General features: G+C 43.0%; 1 protein-coding gene across 1 annotated transcript in view; it reads left to right on the top strand.

The window, feature by feature from the left end:
* Positions 1 to 18,603, top strand: part of ankrd50 (ankyrin repeat domain 50) — an 88,044-nt gene that overhangs the window by 34,738 nt on the left and 34,703 nt on the right. The window contains exon 2 of the mRNA XM_052044886.1: positions 10,388 to 10,617. Within this exon, the coding sequence (XP_051900846.1) occupies positions 10,388 to 10,617 (230 nt within the window). The remainder of the gene's footprint in view (positions 1 to 10,387; positions 10,618 to 18,603) is intronic.

Raw genomic sequence — 18,603 nt, 5'->3', positions numbered from 1 at the left:
CGGCGTCAGAGCGACGAGGCCCAAGATGGCGGCGGGCCTCGTCTTTCCGAGCGACGGGGAGAACCTGCGCACGGGAAAGTCCTGATGACATAGGACTTACGTCATTGCCGGTTGTTTTGGGCGGGAACATTCTCCCTTAAAGGGCCCGCGCAAGGCGGGAAAATAAACCAGTTCTGTTTGGCAATCCTCCGAGTAGAGTCTTGTTTTATTCCGCGGTAGCAACCGCTACATTGGTGACCCCGACGGTCCAAAGGGCTTTTGGACCCGCGAAATGGACGACAGCGCAGCAGCCAACGCAGTGGCCCTCAAGCTGCCCACCTTTTGCACACTTCGGCCCAGCGTCTGGTTTGACCAGGCCGAAGCGCAATTCCACCTTTGGCAGATCACCTCCGACTCCACGAAGTACTACCATGTGGTTAGCTCTCTGGACCAGGAGACAACCGCCCAGGTTGGAGACTTCATCCAGTCGCCTCCGGAGGAAGATAAGTACCCGGCTTTCAAAGACCTTTTGATCCGGACCTTCGGCCTCTCCCGTCGTGAGCGCGCCGCCCGCCTGCTTCATCTGGATGGCCTGGGGGACAGATCCCCATCTGCCCTAATGAATGAGATGCTGGCATTGGCCGAGGGACACAAGCCATGCCTGATGTTCGAACAGGCCTTCCTCGAACAGCTCCCCGATGACATCCACTTGTTGTTAGCTGACGCCGACTTCAGCAACCCCCGTGAGGTGGCTGCCCGGGCAGATGTCCTGTGGAGGGCCAAGCGCGAGAGCGGCTCGTCCGTCAGTCAAATCACCAGGCCGCGAGCCCAACGCCCGCCTCGCCCGGCCTCAGCAACCGAGCAGCCACACCCCAGGAACGCAGACGACGACATGGGTGACCAGCTGTGCTTCTACCATCAGAGGTGGGGTGCGGAGGCCCATCGATGCCACCCACCCTGCAAATTTCAGGGAAACGCCAGGGCCAGCCGCCGCTGATGGCCACGGCGGCTGGCCGCCGACAGAGCCTCCTCTTCGTTCAGGACAAGAAATCTGGACGGCGTTTCCTCGTTGATACTGGAGCGGAGGTCAGTATTTTGCCCCCGACAGGCCGCGACACTCGTGACAGGCCACCAGGTCCTCTACTCAATGCCGCCAACGGTACAACGATACGGTCTTTCGGCACCCGTACGCTTCAATTACACTTTGGTGGAAGCCGTTTTACCTGGACCTTTACCCTTGCCACCGTCGCCCGACCACTCCTAGGAGCCGATTTCCTTCGGGCCCACAACCTGTTAGTCGACCTGCGAAGGAAGCGGTTAGTCCACTCTAGCACTCTCCAGACCTATCCCCTGGGAGAAATCAGCCCACCAGCCCCGCGCCTGGACTCCATTTCCCTTTCTGGCAACGATTTCGCCAAGCTCCTAGCCGAATTCCCATCGATTTTGGCACCTTCGTTTACAAATTCTAGGCCCACACACAGGGTACGACACCACATCATTACCACAGGGCCACCCCTTCATGCCCGAGCACGACGATTACCTCCAGACAAGCTCCGCCTGGCAAAGGAAGAGTTCCATCACATGGAGGAGCTGGGGATTGTTCGCAGGTCAGACAGCCCCTGGGCCTCCCTCCTGCACATGGTCCCCAAAGCCACCGGAGGGTGGAGGCCCTGCGGCGACTACCGCAGGCTGAATGATGCCACCACCCCGGACCGCTATCCCATCCCTCACATCCAGGACTTCGCAGCGAACTTACACGGGGCCCGCATCTTTTCCAAAGTGGACCTCATTAGGGGATACCACCAAATCCCGGTCCATCCGGATGACGTCCCCAAAACTGCGATTATCACCCCATTCGGCTTGTTCGAATTCCTTCGGATGCCGTTCGGCCTTAAGAACGCCGCGCAGACCTTCCAGCGGCTGATGGACGCGGTAGGCCGAGACCTGGACTTCATGTTCATTTACTTGGACGACATACTGATCGCCAGCCGTAACCGCCAGGAACACCTTTCCCACCTCCGCCAGCTGTATTCCCGCCTCCGCGATTTCGGCCTCACGATCAACCCGTCCAAGTGCCAATTCGGACTTGACTCTATCGATTTCCTCGGCCACAAAATCACCAGCGACGGGGCAACACCCCTACCCGCCAAGGTGGATGCTATCCGCCATTTTGCCCGCCTCGACACAGTCAAAGGCCTACAGGAATTCCTTGGGATGGTCAACTTTTACCATCGGTTCATCCCTGCAGCAGCCCGTATCATGCGCCCTCTGTTCTCGCTGCTGGCTGGTAAGGGCAAGGACATCACCTGGACTGACGAGGCTGCGGCTGCTTTCGTTAAGGCCAAAGACGCCCTGGCAGACGCCACGATGCTGGTACACCCCAGGACTGACGTCCCGACTGCCCTCACGGTTGACGCGTCCAACACAGCGGTGGGTGGGGTACTGGAACAGCTACTCGAAGGCCGCTGGCAACCCTTGGCATTTTTCAGCAAGCACCTTAGACCGCCCGAACTGAAGTACAGCGCTTTTGATCGGGAACTTCTAGCGCTGTATCTGGCGGTCCGGCATTTCCGATACTTTCTAGCAGGCAGGCCTTTCACCGCTTTCAGCGATCATAAGCCTCTGTCCTTTGCCTTCTCCAAAGTCTCCGATCCCTGGTCAGCTCGTCAGCAGAGACATTTATCCTACATTTCCGAGTTCACAACTGACATCCAACGTGTCTCTGGAAAGGATAATGTCGTTGCTGATGCACTTTCCAGACCAACCATCCACAACCTATCCTTGGGTGTCGACTACACGGCCCTAGCTGACGCACAGCAAGCCGACGACGAACTGCCCAGCTACAGAACCGCAGTCTCGGGTCTGCAGCTCCGAGATTTCTTGGTTGGTCCAGGTCAGCGGACCCTACTTTGCGACATTGCGACTAGTCAGCCCCGTCCTATAGTCCCTGCAGCCTGGCGGAGACGCGTTTTTGACTCGGTACATGGGTTGGCGCACCCGTCCATCAGATCTACTGTCCGACTGGTCGCCAGCAAGTTTGTCTGGCATGGCCTGCGCAAACAGGTCAGTGAGTGGGCCAGGATTTGTCCGCACTGCCAGACGTCAAAAATCCAGCGACACACCGAGGTCCCACCACAGCAGTTCGAGCCTACCCGTAGGAGGTTCGACCACATACCCGTCGACCTCGTGTGCCCTCTGCCGGTTTCAAGAGGAGCCCGGTACCTCCTTACCATCGTGGACCGGTTCACGAGGTGGCCTGAGGCAACCCCCCTGGCTGACATCACAACTGATTCCTGCGCCCAGGCGCTGCTCACAACTTGGGTCTCACGTTTTGGCGTTCCGGCCCACATCACTTCAGACAGAGGCACCCAATTCACTTCCAGTCTCTGGGCTGCATTAGCGAACCTGCTAGGGACGCAGCTGCACACCACCACGGCCTACCATCCTCAATCAAACGGGTTGGTGGAACGTTTTCACCACCGTCTGAAATCGGCCTTGATGGCCCGCCTGAAGGGTCCTAACTGGGTTGACGAGCTGCCTTGGGTCCTGCTCGGCATACGCACTGCCCCCAAAGAAGACCTCCGCACTTCATCAGCTGAGCTTGTGTACGGGGCGCCACTAGTTGTCCCCGGGGATTTCATACCTGCCCTTCGGGACCAAGGGGAACAACCCCCAGCAGTCCTACAAAGACTGCGCGAAAAGCTTGGCGCCTTGGCCCCGATTCCCACCTCACGGCACGGTCAAGCCCCATCCTGCCAGCCCAAGGAACTACGGGACTGTAAGTTTGTTTTCGTTCACAGGGGCACACCTCGGGCGCCATTGCAACGACCATATGAGGGACCGTTCCGAGTCATACGGAATAACGGATCCACTTTTATTTTGGACATTGGAGGCAGGGAACAGGTTTTCACGGCGGACCGCCTCAAACCGGCCCATTTGGATCTGCAACAGCCTGTCGAGGTTGCCACGCCGCGACACAGAGGCCGCCCCCCTAAGCGGCAGCTGGCACAGCCCACGGACCTTGGGGACTGTCTCGCCGGTTCTGGGGGGGGTTGTGTGGCGACTCACCGTTTAGTCAGGCGAACCGGCTCGGCAGTCGGGTCGCGCGGCGTTGAAGCGACGAGGCCCAAGATGGCGGCGGGCCTCGTCTTTCCGAGCGACGGGGAGAACCCGCGCGCGGGAAAGTCCTGATGATGTAGGACTTACGTCATTGCCGGTTGTTTTGGGCAGGAACATTCTCCCTTAAAGGGCCTGCGCAAGGCGGGAAAATAAACCAGTTCTGTTTGGCAATCCTCCGAGTAGAGTCTTGTTTTATTCCGCGGTAGCAACCGCTACAACTGAATATATACATTCTAAGTCTTACATTTTTGCTAATTGTAAAAAGTAATTGTAGTATTTTTAAATACTATATGTTCATAAAAAGCACAGCCTCAAAAGTGATTACTTGGGTGACAAAACTGGAGTGATTTTTCCTCGGATTTGAAGAAGTTAAGGGAAAGAAGGGTTTCTTGTGAAAGAAGTGTGTTGAACAAAAATTCAACAGGTGCATGACCATGTGTAAGTTAAATTTTAAAATGCCTTAAATGTAATAAAATTTAATTTTATTTGCAAAATTGTTATTTACCTTTTTCATTAGTACATATTAATACAGCTGCTTGGGAGTGTAAAGTACTTAGAATATTACATGAATAAATGAAATGTTAAATTTATTCATCAAATCATATCTCAGAAGGTCATAGATGAAATACTGTATTGACTTCTAAAAACAGGAGCAGTGCAAATAATTGTAAACATGCTGAGTCAATTTAATTTAGACTTTAAACCTAGATTCCAATGAAACTATTAATTCCAAGCCAAGTTGATACATGTTACAATATATTTTGTTTAGAACATCTCATTCCAAAGCTATACCACAATTATTTAATTAATATTTAGCATACTATTGTGCTTTTTATAATATTTTATACATCATATTTAATATAGAGAAGCATATTTTATCAACTGCATCAATAAAACCAATGTTTTTTTTAATTTTGATTCTGAATAGTTGTACATAAATATTTGTGATGGATCTTGAAAGCGAGCAACATTATAACAGACAGTAAAACCTATTGACGTAAAAATTGAAAGATCATCATAGGTCCTTTATTGACAATGATGAGAAGGATTCTATCAGGGAATAAGAAAATGGCAGAGAAATGAAACCAATGTTTTGTTCTGTCTTCATGGAAGAATACAAGTGGAAGAAATAGTGGGGAACTACAGGTCTAGAATGAAAGAGAAGTTGAAAGAAATCACCATTAGTTTAAAAGAAGTATTGAAGAAACAGAACTAAAAGACCTGACGAACTTATCCCAGGATTTGAAAGAGGTGGCTTATAGCATTAGTGAATGACCTAGTTATTTTCCAAAATTCTGTGAATTCTAGAACAGTTTCTACAGATTGTAAGACAACACATGTAACTCCACTATTTCTGGTTACATTTGATTTGTACAAAGTTATTGTGGATTTATAAGAGGGAAATCTGTTTGGCAAATTTGTTGGAGATTTTTGAGATTGCAGTTTGCAAAATAGATGAGGGAGAACCAGTGGATGTGGTCTATTTGGACTTTCAAAAGGCCTTCGATAAATTGCCACACGAGATTAGAGCATGTGGAATTGAGGTAATATACTGGCATGGATAGAGGATGATCAAAAAAAAACAGAGGAAGAAATAAATAAATGGGATACCTTCAGGTTGGGTGGCTGTGCATTTTGGGGTGCATCAGGGATTGATGTTGAACCCCCAGCTGTTCATAATTTATACCAATGATTTGGATGGGGGGGTGCAAATGTATATGTCTAAGTTTGCTGATCGTGCAAAGCAGTATGAGATTAGAAGGGGACGCAGCAAGACTTCAATGTAATACAGATAGGCTAATTGAGTGGATGAGGACACAGAATGTAAATTAGAAAAATGTGAGGCTATATACCAGTGGAAAAATAGAAAAGCAGAGTTTTTTTTTATGGTGGGAGATTCAAAATTATTGGTTTTCATTGGGACTTCGGAATCCTTTACACAGATCACAAAGTTGATAGGCAGGTCTGGCAAATGGTTGGGGCGGGGGGAGTGGGTGGTGGCAAGCAGTCTCTTGGCCTTATTTCTAGAGGACTGGAGTACAGGAATAAAGACATTTTACTGCAATCACCTAGACCCCTGGTGAGACCACAACCAGAGTATTGTGCACAGGTCTGGTTCTCTACCAAAGGAAAGATGTACTTGCAATCGTGGGAAGCTACGGTTCAGAATATTGATTCTTGAGATGGAGGGATTGTCCAATGAAGAGATATTAATCAGACTGAACCTATACTCTGTAAAATTCAGAAGAATGAGAGCTAAGCACTGTGACTGAGCAAGGAGAACTGCTGCCTTACAGCTCCAATGACCCAGGTTCAATCCTGACCTCCGGTGCTGTCCGTGTGGAGTTTGTACCTTCTCCATGTGACTGCACGGTTTCCTCTGGATGCTATCGTTTCCTCCCACATCCCAAAAATGTGTGGTTTTGTTAATTAATTGACCATTGTAAATTGCCACTAGAGTGTAGGTAAGAGTAAGAATCAGGAGAGAGTTGATGGAACTGTGGGAAGAATGAAATGGTGCAACTGGGTGCAGATAATCGGCATCGACTCCGTTGGCTAGAGGGCCTTATTTACAGTATATGCTGTATGACTCTCTATGGGACTTAACAGTGTATATGCAGGGAAGATATTTCCTTGGGTTAAAGTCTCAAAAGTAATGAGTCAGGACTGCGTTGGGAAGAAATTTCTTCACCCGATAGGTATTAGATTTTTGGAAATGTCAACCCAAGAGAGCTGTGGAGGTTCATTGCTGAGTATATTCAGCATGGGGATCAATAGATTTTTGGATGTCAAAGGAATCGATGCATAAGAGCTAGTACAGGAAAGTACACTGAGGTTAAGGATCAGCCAACATTTTATTGATGGCAAATTTGTTGTGAGGGGCCAAATTGCACTTTAGATCCAATGAGGAATTTTGGTAGGATTGATGGTTAGACTGCTTTGGACAGAACACACCAACATTTTGTTTGTAAGCATTGCTTTTCTTCCTCCTGTGCATATACGTGAAAGCCCTTATGGAAGATGTATTTATTTGGTATAAGTAATTCAGATTGTACATCAAGTAAGCGATATTAAAACATGCTTGCCTTCAACTTTTGCAGTGTTTCCTGAAAACAGATTTGAAGGATTGTTTATTTAGCAAATACAACAGTGAATATACATAATTTATGTGGAATTCTAAGTGGTTACCATCTGCATTCCTTTTACTTGTGTCACAGGACACAAAGCCCCAAACTATGAACATTTTCAAATACTGGAAGGACAGTGTCATTACTATTGAAACAAATTGTTCATTGCTCCAAGGTCATTGTCTGTATGCTAGTGTACCTTGCTATTTGTTCCAACTTGCCTCTGGGCACAGTGTTTCTCTGAGAGCTCAACTCAGTATAGGGGCTGCCTTGACTCAGGTGCCTTGTTGTATTCACAGAACTGCCTTGACAGCTTGCAAGATCATGTCCCCTCCCTCACCAACTGAGTCAGTGTTATTGACTCCAAATGTCAAAGTATTGAAACGTAATTTCCTTTCAAAGAAAAAATTGTTAAAATAATTTAAAATATTATAAAAATTTACATTTGAAGCCCTGTAAAACATAGCATTACAGCTAATTGAAAACATTGAACTAGCTTTAATAACAAAAGACTACTTCTTCCTGGCAACCAATGACTCGTTTTCATTTGAATGGGCTTACCCGTGCTTGTATCTGAGAGTTGGGAAGCCCATAAAAGACCAAGCTTTTCTGTTGGATTCCATGAAGAATCCAACAGCCAGAGCAACAATGGGCCTGCTAATGGAACTGAAAATCTGCCTCGTTATTTACATAGATTTTTCAAAAACACTACCTTATGAAACTTGATATATAAATCAGTTTGACAGATTTATAAAACTGTAAAAGTCCATAGCACAGAAAGATGCAAATATACTGGCTTCCTGAAAAACAAACATTGGTCCTCATTGCTACCCCATCTGTAACCAGATGAATCTCTTCTTACTTTTAAGATTTTCCTCAATTTCATGTTTAAGTATCACTAATGGACCACTAAAGTATTACTGTAATATTTTGAAGGTTAAAATGCCTTTACTTCCCAGGAAAGTCATGAATAAGATCCCCCTCTAACCAGAGCTATGGTGCCTTATTTCAACTTGTTTTTTCTTAACATTGACTATACAGTGTGCAATGACTGACAGTATCATGCTCCTACATCACTTCTTGTCCATTGTCCAGCTCTCAGTGTGACCTAACAGAGGTTGAATTCCTGCTTATGCAAATGTATCCTATGCCACTTCAGTGATGGTTCTCTTCACCTATGCATAATCATCTTGTTAGTGCACCTTGTTAGTCCACTGCCTGTGCCTGAGATTCCACTTTGCCTCATGATCCCCATTGCAATGTCAACCAGAAATGTAGATCAACTTCCACAAATGAACTGATAACATTCACTTCTGCCTTTCACCCCCCCAAAGTCATAGTCATTTTCAGCTCTAAAACTGAATATCAAGAAAATTGACTATTGTTTTGAGTCATTCTGCAAACTATAATAATTCAGCCATACTTTTGATTGCAAAACCTTGGCAATCTTTTTTTTCAGACCTGAGCTTCAAATGGGTTACATTCATAACCAAACTCAATTTCTAGCTCTGAAATGGTGCCAGCCCTCCATTCCCTGAATCAACCACTCTCCTGGTGAAGTTTTATCCCACAGATTCAGTTTTTACAGTATCCTTATTGGTTTCCTAAGTCGATGCCTACCATAATATTGGCTTTCTAAGTTCAATTTCTTTCACATCCACTTGCCCATACCCTCCTGGTGAAAGAATATTGACCTGAAAATTTAGCATTTTTTTTCCATTGTAGTTGTTCATTACCTCTCTTAACAGTATGATCCATGTAGATTTCTGCGATAGCTTTCAGGTCCCCAAATGCATGAAAGTTAAATTCATTGCTTTTGTCTTTAAATCTCTCGTTGACCCAGCGTATCCCAAATCAACAATGCTGTGAATTTTCTTGCTCCTTTGGCACTGGTCTTCTGTGTTTTTTCAGGTTTCTATTTTGCCAAGCAAAGCCTTCAAGAACTTTGGCATTAATTTCTGGAATTACAACCTAAATGTTCAATCTTTTCTCTTCCTCGTAAAAAGCCTTTTAAGGAACCTGGTTTTGATTGAGTTTTCAATCATCGTTTTTAAAATCTCCATCCAAGATCCAACATCTGTTCCCTCACTGTCTTTATTACTTCTACCAAGTGCATTTTTTAAAATAATCATAAAAGATGTTCTACAAATGATGGCTTTTGAAAAATATCAACCATAAGCAAAAGCTCATTGATTAAGGCAAACCAGTGAAACTTAATACAGGACATGCAGATGAAAGTTAAATATGTTATAGTGTAGTGGTTGCTGACAATGGTTTACATTATCTGAGATGAAAATTTAGCTGGTCTCCAAACTCTGAAAGTAAACAGATAAATTTATAGGAATGTGTTGTACTTTTTTAAATATTTATTATCTTGTGTCTTTTTGTTATTAGCATATCTGGGATGGATTGGGTACTACCACTATGTTTGCAAGATATTTGAAAAATGTCAACAATATGATTGACATCACAAAAGTCAGGGATATGTAATGAAATGCACTATTTATGTTGATAAGAGCTTTAAGCTCAAATTCCTTAGCCCAAAGTAACTAAGGTTACATACATTTTGAATGTAGCCGTATTGGCACTTCCTCATCATTGTCCCATATGCATCAGTTATAAAACTTTTAATATGGAGGTGTAGCGACTCACCGTCCGAGCAGGTGAACCGGCTTGGCGGTCAGTTCACACATCGTCGGAGTGGCGAGGCCCAAGATGGCACTGGGCCTTCGTCTTCCCCGAGCGACGGGGAGAACCTGCGCGCGGGAGAAGTTTGATGACGTAGCGCATACATCGTTTCCGTTTTCGGTGGGCGGGAACCGTTCCTCTTAAAAGGCCCATGCAAGGTGGGAAAATAAATCAGTTTTGTTCTGCAACTCATCGACTAGTGTCTTACTTTCGCATCACGGTAGCAGCCGCTACAGAGGTATAATGTGTGGTGACTATTTTAATCCATAAAAAAGAAAGTTTTTGTTTTAGTCTCTCAAACCTGAGGCACCAAAATTGAAAATAGAATTCTTTTGAGCTTTATTTGGATCTGAAACAAAAATAGAGGCTCTGGCCTACAATCTGATGTAAGTAATTGCTATTTTCCAATGAAGGAAGTGTACTTTCAAAGTTGTGTGAGATTCTAGTAACATGTTTCATGTCTCTTATTTAAGGTGTGTACTCCTGCCACTTTTGGGAATAAAACCACCTCAACAGAATCTCTTCATCGTTGTGGACTCTGTTGATGAAGGCTGCAATTATGCTGAAGGAGAGCAAAAACCAACAGGCTTGACACGGACTATTGCAGAGCTTCTGGCATCTCATCATGAGTTTTTCCCACCGTGGCTGATGCTTGTCTGCTCTGCCAGAAGACAAAGCAAAATGGTGACAAAAATGTTCACAGGTGAGCTTGTTTTTCTTGCCCATTCCTGCTAATAATGCAGACCTCGTTTGTGTTGTGTGGTCAGTGCACCTTTTCTCACAGGTGGCCTTAAATGTGTTTTATAATTGTAATTTGCCAGTTAGGTTTTCCTTTGGATTCACATAGGTTTCCTTCTTTAACCCTAGATTATGTTTAACTGCTTCTTCCATGATCCTTGTGTGTTTTTTCACTCCACATTCTGAGAACAAGAATAAAGCAATGTCATTACATTATGTTCCCATTTTTACATGCCAATGTATATGTCAGTTGGATCCAGTGAGGTGGATATTTCCTCAAAAATTAGGAGACCCAAAAAAAAGTGGCCGAAACAAGATGAATCGAAGTATTCACAATGGGTGCACACTGTCAGATATCAGAGATCCATGATATTTCAAAAGATGGTATATTTAATATTCTTCCTCATAACAGTTACAGATCTGAATCCTTGATACATCTAGTATCTATTTTAAAATAGCAGATACTTGTTGAGCTAGTATGGCTGGTGCACTTTGTTCTTGGAATGTTCCAGGGAGATCACAATCTACCTGTATCTTGCATTTGAGATGTCAGTGGAAACTCCAGTTGTTGACTGATTGTCTGAAAAGGTACAGTTTTAAATTCCAGCCCAAGTTGCCTTCCCTATACTCATTAACACCCCCTTAGGGGTAAAACAATTTAGTAGACAAAACATTTTGTTGCCCTGTAGCATTGTGTGTCAGGCCAAGAGGAAGGAATGAAACATGAACGTGCTTGAACTAAATACCAAGAAATATTAAAACACATGCACTAGTGTATTTATATTAATAATGAATGCATAAGTAATTGTGCAATTGGAAGCATAATTGTACAAATATAACAGTACCTATTCCAATTTACTTCCGACCTGGATTTTCTGGGATATTGTCAATGTTTCCATTGGTATTCACCAACATTACCCTATATAAATAACAGTAATGTCCACATTTCCACATGTGCATGTCAAGGTGGAAATCCCAAAAATGCTGTCAGTGTTTTGACCCGAGCAGTCAGTTGCACTCCAGCATTGAGCTCAGGAACTGGGCCAAAAATGCTGTAAGCTTAGGTTCTGGATTTGCAAAAGAATCCTGCTCAATGCAAGGGGAGATTCAGTTGGTCTTTTACCTTGTTTGAATGAAAGAAAACATCTGTAAGAGCTGTTTAGTGTTTAACAATAAGTGAACTTTTAGGTTTATTGTATAAAAATGCCCCTTCCCATCTTTATAAAAAAATTGTTGTTAAATCTCTTACATGTTGCTAGTCCAGTATACTTGCTTGAAAACAAAACAGCTGCGATTTTAATATTATGTTGGATGCCACCCCCTCCCCAGGCATTTTTTCCTGCAACGGTAGGAGGCGTAACACCTCGCCCATCCCTCCCCCCTCTCCAGGAACTTTTCCCTGCAACCAGAGGAGGTGTAACGCCTCGCCATCCCTACCTGCTTCCCCAGGAACTTTCCGCTGCAACAATAGGAGGTGTAACACCTCATTGTGATTGATGAAAGCTCTCACCGGCATCTCCTCTATTTCCTGCACTTCTGCTCTACTCCACCTCCCTTCAGACAGAACAGGGATAGAGGTTCCCTGGTCCTTGCCTTTCACCCCACTAGCCTATGCATCCAGCACATCATTCTTCGAAACCTCCGCCAACTACAACATGATTCCACCACCAGCCACATTTTTCCCTCCCCACCCCTTTCTGCTTTCCGCAGAGACCACTTCCTCGGTGACTCCCTGGTTCGCTCATCCCTCCCCCTCTCCAGGCACTTTCCCCTGCAACTGTAGGGAGTGTAATAGCTCCTCGCTCACTGCTGTTCTGTGTGGCTGATTCAAAATTTTTCAAACTAATGATATTTTACTCTCTAGACTTTATAACTGTACATGAAGTTTTAACTCTCTTAAGAAAGTAAACAAAAATGTATTGAAGAAGAATTCATTGGGCAAAAGAAAAATACCTATCTTACATAATGTTTCTTTGCACCAAAAGGAAATGGGAATGTACACACATCTGTGAATGCAAATTGATCTCTGTGCCAAATAGTTTAAGTAATTTTGGCATGGATTTATTTCAAGTATGTAGTTCATTTGTTTTTCTTGTTGTTGTTGACCAGTTGTTTACCTCTTGACCGTGTTCCTCCAGATTATTTGTAGTGGATTGTTATAATTGCAAAGCCAACCTTCAGTGGTTCTCATATCTTTGGATGGAAGATGCTATTATTACTGTTGTGAAGATTTGGTCTGCCAGCTTGAAAGTCTGTCACCTTGAAACACCACTTGCCAGAATTAAACTAAAATGTTATCAGCTTCAATAAATGTAGATTGGAGCAACTTTTAGAACTGGTTTACATTCTTTCCTCGCTAACTTTTTTGCAATATCAGCATTAACAAGATTGTAAATAAATTTAATAATTGCTAATATTTGCCTTGTTATCAAACAAGGGTCAGAGCCACCCACTCCCTGCTTTGGTTCCTTCCAAAATTGACACCATAGCAAACAGAATATAGAGTAGAAATTGAATAAATAACTATCATATATGTTTAGAGTATTAACTGTCCCAGGCATCATGCAAAAGTCTACGTTGAAAGCTGTATCATCTTGCAATGAAACTGACATACAATTATGTACAATATTTTGGTGTTCTCTATGTACTAGAATCTTAAACAGCCCTTTAGGCACAGAAGATGATTCTCACCCAAATGCAACACCATAGTTGAATCTATCTGCTTTTTGCTTCACCATTATCCATTGAATGAATTCTGATCAGAGTAATTGCATTTTATACTATTATAAGTTGTCAATTGATTTAGTTGATGGGGATAAATTGTGCAAGGACTTGACTTTAACTGAGTATGTTATTCCTGAAATAAGAGAATTTCCTACTTTTGTGAGAAATTCCTGCAACATAGGGTTTTCAGTCATTCCTCTGGATCTCTATTCAGGGTGAGGGAATTACCCTCTCCTCGTGATTGTTATCTCAAAAACATTTGAAAAGTACTCATGGATACAGAATCTACAATAAATCGAAGAAGGTATTTTCTGGGATATATCAATGCACAATACTAAGGCAGATTGCAAATCCTGGAATGACATAGCTACAAACTAACCTGCAGACACCTTTGAGACGCCTAATATTGATGTATGCTGTATATGTTGACTTTTTGTTTTGGCAATTGGCTCATAAGTTGGAGAACAATACACATAAATGACTTGCTTCTCATTTTCTTGGCTATGGACAACATGCAATATTGTAGTCTTCAGCGATCTCTATCAGAAGCAAGCAAGTGTCCTTTTGAAGCAAGTTCAGTTCTGCATTTCAGAATAATCCAAATATGCAGTTTGCTGCATTCCAACCACCACACATACACACAGTTATTGTATGATGGAATGCCTTGTTTACTTCTTATGGAATTATCAGTTTTATCTTATCTTATTTCTACTTCTGCGAGACCAATTGGAGGTAGTTCTAAAGAGATTCAGTAGGCTAATTCCTGGGACAAGTGGGTTGTCCTATCACAGGTAGCTAAAGAAATTAGATTTATATTCTTTGGATCTCCAGGAGACACGACAGGATAGATATTTGGATATTTCCAATAGTAGTAGAATCTCAAATGATGGGACATAGTTAAAAGATTAGGGGATGGTCACTTAAAACAGATGCATAACTTCTTCACGCAGATGGTGGTGAATGTCTGGAATTTTTGCTCTGAAGGAATATGGAGGCTAGATCATTCAGAGATTTAAAGAGGATTGAGAGCTATGGGGAACCAGTACAGAAGCGGAGATGAGCCTGGGGCAGATCAGTTATTATTATATTGAATGGCAGTGTTGGCTTGAGGGGCCACATGGCCTACCCTTGCTCCCATTTTCTTATTTCACTCCCTAGCACTCCCATACAGAGTGCAAAAACCTGTTGGAATATAATTGAAGCACCATTTACAGCACAGCATTCTCAATATATGAGAAATACAAATGGAAAGATGATGACTGGTTCGAGGCCGACAATGCTGCAAGGAAACCTGTCACTGGTATAAGAGCCATCTTCACCAACTATAATGAAAACCCAACTGAAAATATTCAAAATAAAATCAAATATGTTGCTAAGTATTATACCAACAACTGCTGGGTACAAGTTTGCCAGAGCACGTATTTGTCCTCTTGACACTGAATACTAAGGACATATGCAAAGGGATCAAAAAGACAATGGGTTCATCTGCAAAAAAAAAATCCATTAAAGCGAAGACAGGGAAGGTTATCACCAGTTGTAACAAATGAAGGGATGGGTGAAACATGCCTTCAATTGTACTCCGAGGAAAATATCATCACCATTGGCAGAGCTTCAGATGATGTCATTTTGCCTGAAACTAGCAAACACTAGAAGTTGTCACTGTAACAGCATTTGTTTGAGTTTCTCAATCTTTGTTTGAGTGATGGGTTTGTACTGCAGGATATGCTAATGCAAAGACTGTGACCTCATACAAGAACAAAGCCAACCACAATTGTGACAGCTACTGAGATATGCTACTGAGCGTCATGGGAAAAGTATTTGTTGGACCTGGTTATAGATCTTGAATGAACATATCTACTCCAAATCCCAGAGTTTTTTAAAGTTAGGAAATCTGCATTCAATATGATCATCTTAGTTTGGCAGTAGCAAGAGATTGGCTGTGAACAAAGAATGCCATTATATTTACTACCTTCCTGGATCTCACCAAGGCAATCAGTGGTGTGAGTAGCAGTTTATTCAAGCTGTTGATGAAGTTTAGCTGCCATCCAAAGCTACCAACGAGCGATAAAGTCAGCTCTGACAAAGCAATGTTTGAAATCTTTGATGTCAGAAGCAGAGTCAAACAGAACTGGGTTCTGGCATTTGCCACTTTGGCATTTTCTTCTCATCGCTGCTGTTATATGCCTTCAGCTTATCTCATAGGGTGTCTCATTATAGAAAGTTATTCAGCCTTGCCCATCTGAGGGCCAAGAAAAGAAGTGTGCCAGGTTCACATGAGGGGGTTGCTTTGAAATACCATACTAGCACGCCCTACTAATGGCCAAGAGACCGTTTAGTTGCTTGTTAGTGGCTTCTGAAAAGATTCATCCCAGTAAAGTTTGAATTTACCAACAATGTCGGGAAGGTGAATATCATGACCCAGGACATTGCCATAATACCGTCAGTGTGACATTGGTGGTTGTTGACAACTTCGTATATCTAGGTTCTACAATCACCAGCAATCTTTCACTTGATATTACATTAGAAATGCTGCAATTATTATCAACAATCTGAGCAAGAATGTGCAGAGAAATAGCAACCTAACAGAGGACACCAAACAGCAAGTCTGCCAAGCCAGTGTCCTGAGTACACTTCCCCACAGAAGTGAGGCCGAGATAAAATATGCAAGGCATGAGAAGCAGCTTAAAAGTTTCATCCTTTGCTGTCTCGGATGCATTCATTCAATCTCTTGGCAGGACAAGGTCACCAACTTGGGTGTCTCAGAGAGTGCTAATTTCATCAACATACATTCATTACGAAGTCAATAGTGTTTGGAATGGATTGGTTATGTTTATTAGATGGATGACACTGGATATTCCCAAAATCTAGCCGCTGTGTCATAACCTGCTGGAGATCCACACCCACCTAAAAGCACAACTATATATGATATATAAAGAACAGGCAGCAACAAAGACATCTGGGAGATAGATGCATATGGTCAAGACCTCCGTGGGGTTAACTATTCAAGAGGACTTTGGAAGAAATGGAAAGCTCAGCTGACTGAGAAGGTTGTCCAGAGAAAACACAGCTCAGAATATTTTGCTCTTTTTCAGCCCACTGCTTTCATCTACAGCAAATGCCAGTGTTGGGCTCCTAAACCATATGACAATGCTGACCACCTGGGCACAGTGAGTCTAATGCACAAGTACTTTAATTGGCAGGATTAGGACTTAACTGGTGTTCCAGGAGGGATCTGTGTTGGACCTTCAGTTATTCACCACATTTATTACCAATGCAGATGATGTGATACAAATCCTCATACCACCACTGAATTGGAAGGTTGTATGTTCTGATCCCTCTCCTGAAATTGGATCCCAAAATTTAGTATAGTAGAGAGATTGTTTGATGTTTGTAGTTGCCATCTAGAATGTAGAAAGTTAGGGTTGATTTGATCAAAGTTTTCAGAATCTTTTCTTACTGATGAGGGAAAGGAACAAGGGGTGAGATGGGGGTCAGGAAGAGAACAGGAACAGACAATGAGCACTTCAACCCTGTGCCAGTATTCAAGGTTTTCATCACAATGAAAGAAATTGTTGGCATAAATAAAGAGAAATGTTTCACTGACTGGGAAACTTGGGATAGGGTTTACAGGAATGAATTTAGGAACCATTTCTTCATGCAGAAGTAGATATTTGATAGTTCAGTTATAAATTGAGAAACTTGTTTAACCGAAGAGTATTGTAACATATGAACCAAAGATATTCAACATTATGGGTTTCGGGATATGACAGCTTGCGGTGTAGAAAGGACTGTTCCAGTTTCTGAGCTCCTCCACAGTCCCTATTCTCCATAACTAAAAGTGTCCTGACTTGCCTTGGATACATAATTTTTCCAACTTGCACAATCTGTCTATCCTCTTTTGTATCTTGCTTCTATCACTGCAAACCTCTGTATACAACTCTACCTTTTCCAGCAAGTAGTTGATCTTAAGTGATTAAAAGCTCAAATCCCAGTACACATCCTTAAGAACCGTCTTATGTCAGATCCTGTCAAACCTTGTCAATTTCCTTAAATTTCACCACCTGTGTTATGTGGAATTTTTTCTGTCCTCTAACACAAAGTAGTGTGTATATAGACACAAGAGTCTGCACATACTGGAACCTGGAGCAAAACCCAAACAGCTGGAGGAACTCAGCTGGTCAGGCAGCACCTGTGGAAGCAAAGGGATAATTGATTTTTCAGGTCAAGGCCCTGCTTCAGGACTGAAAGTGTAAAAGGGAGATAGTCAATATGAAGAGGTGAGGGGGAGGAGTGAGGCAGGAGCTGGCAAGCGATAGGTGGATCCAGGTGAGGATGGAAAGGTAGAAATAGCAACAGAGGCTGGGAGGTGATTAGCGGAGACAACACGGCTGCAAATTATGGAATCTGACAAGAAAGGAAGGTGATGGGTGCATGTATGTGGATTGAGACTCATAAAGCCATCCTTCCACTATATTATTTCTTGCTGATCACATTCTGACATAAAAGGGTCTTTCCATGTCTCTGATATTACGTAATCATCAATTATTATGTTTATCCTTTACCAATATCTTATGCATTTGAGAGAACATGTAAATCATTGAAATTACACTGAGATTGAACATTCTTTTTACCTGTGCAGCAGGAAACAGAAAATTGAGTGACTTGATATTTTGAATGCAATACAAAAGTAGCCTGAAATGTCTCTTGTTTTTTGCTGTTTAATTCTAAGATTCCTGAGAACCACCCCTTAGGTTAAGGCGCAAAAGTTTTAAACGAGTTGACTTAAATCCATTCAGTGCAAACTAAGTAGGAAGAAATGTGACCATTTGAATATCGCCAAAGCACAAGTTAATGGTTCGGGAGATGACTATAAATCATGTCTTTGTAATGGAAAACTATTGGAAAATTTTATTGTTTGCTTTTCTTTTTTAGAAAATTAACATTTTTATTGTGTCATAGCCTACCAAGTGATTTAACTTTTAATTTCCCTTTATGCTTCCTTTATGTTCTATACATTTGGTTTTTATATTTTTCTCTTGCTTTACTGTTTGATTTTGAATCACCTTGTTCTGTGAAGGAACTATCTTTTTCCGTTGTATGTTCCATTCATAATCATAGATAAAAGGTGTCCCTTGATCTGATTTAAAATTTCTGTGTAAAAACCAACCATATATCATATGTACATCAGGAATACTGCTATAACCAACCATATAGCAGTATTCCTGAT

The sequence above is a fragment of the Pristis pectinata genome, chromosome 2, assembly GCF_009764475.1.
Source record: "Pristis pectinata isolate sPriPec2 chromosome 2, sPriPec2.1.pri, whole genome shotgun sequence".
Taxonomy (NCBI): Eukaryota; Metazoa; Chordata; class Chondrichthyes; order Rhinopristiformes; family Pristidae; genus Pristis; species Pristis pectinata.
The sequence above is the reverse complement of the archived record's forward strand: the minus strand, read 5'-3'. Positions and strand labels throughout refer to the sequence as shown.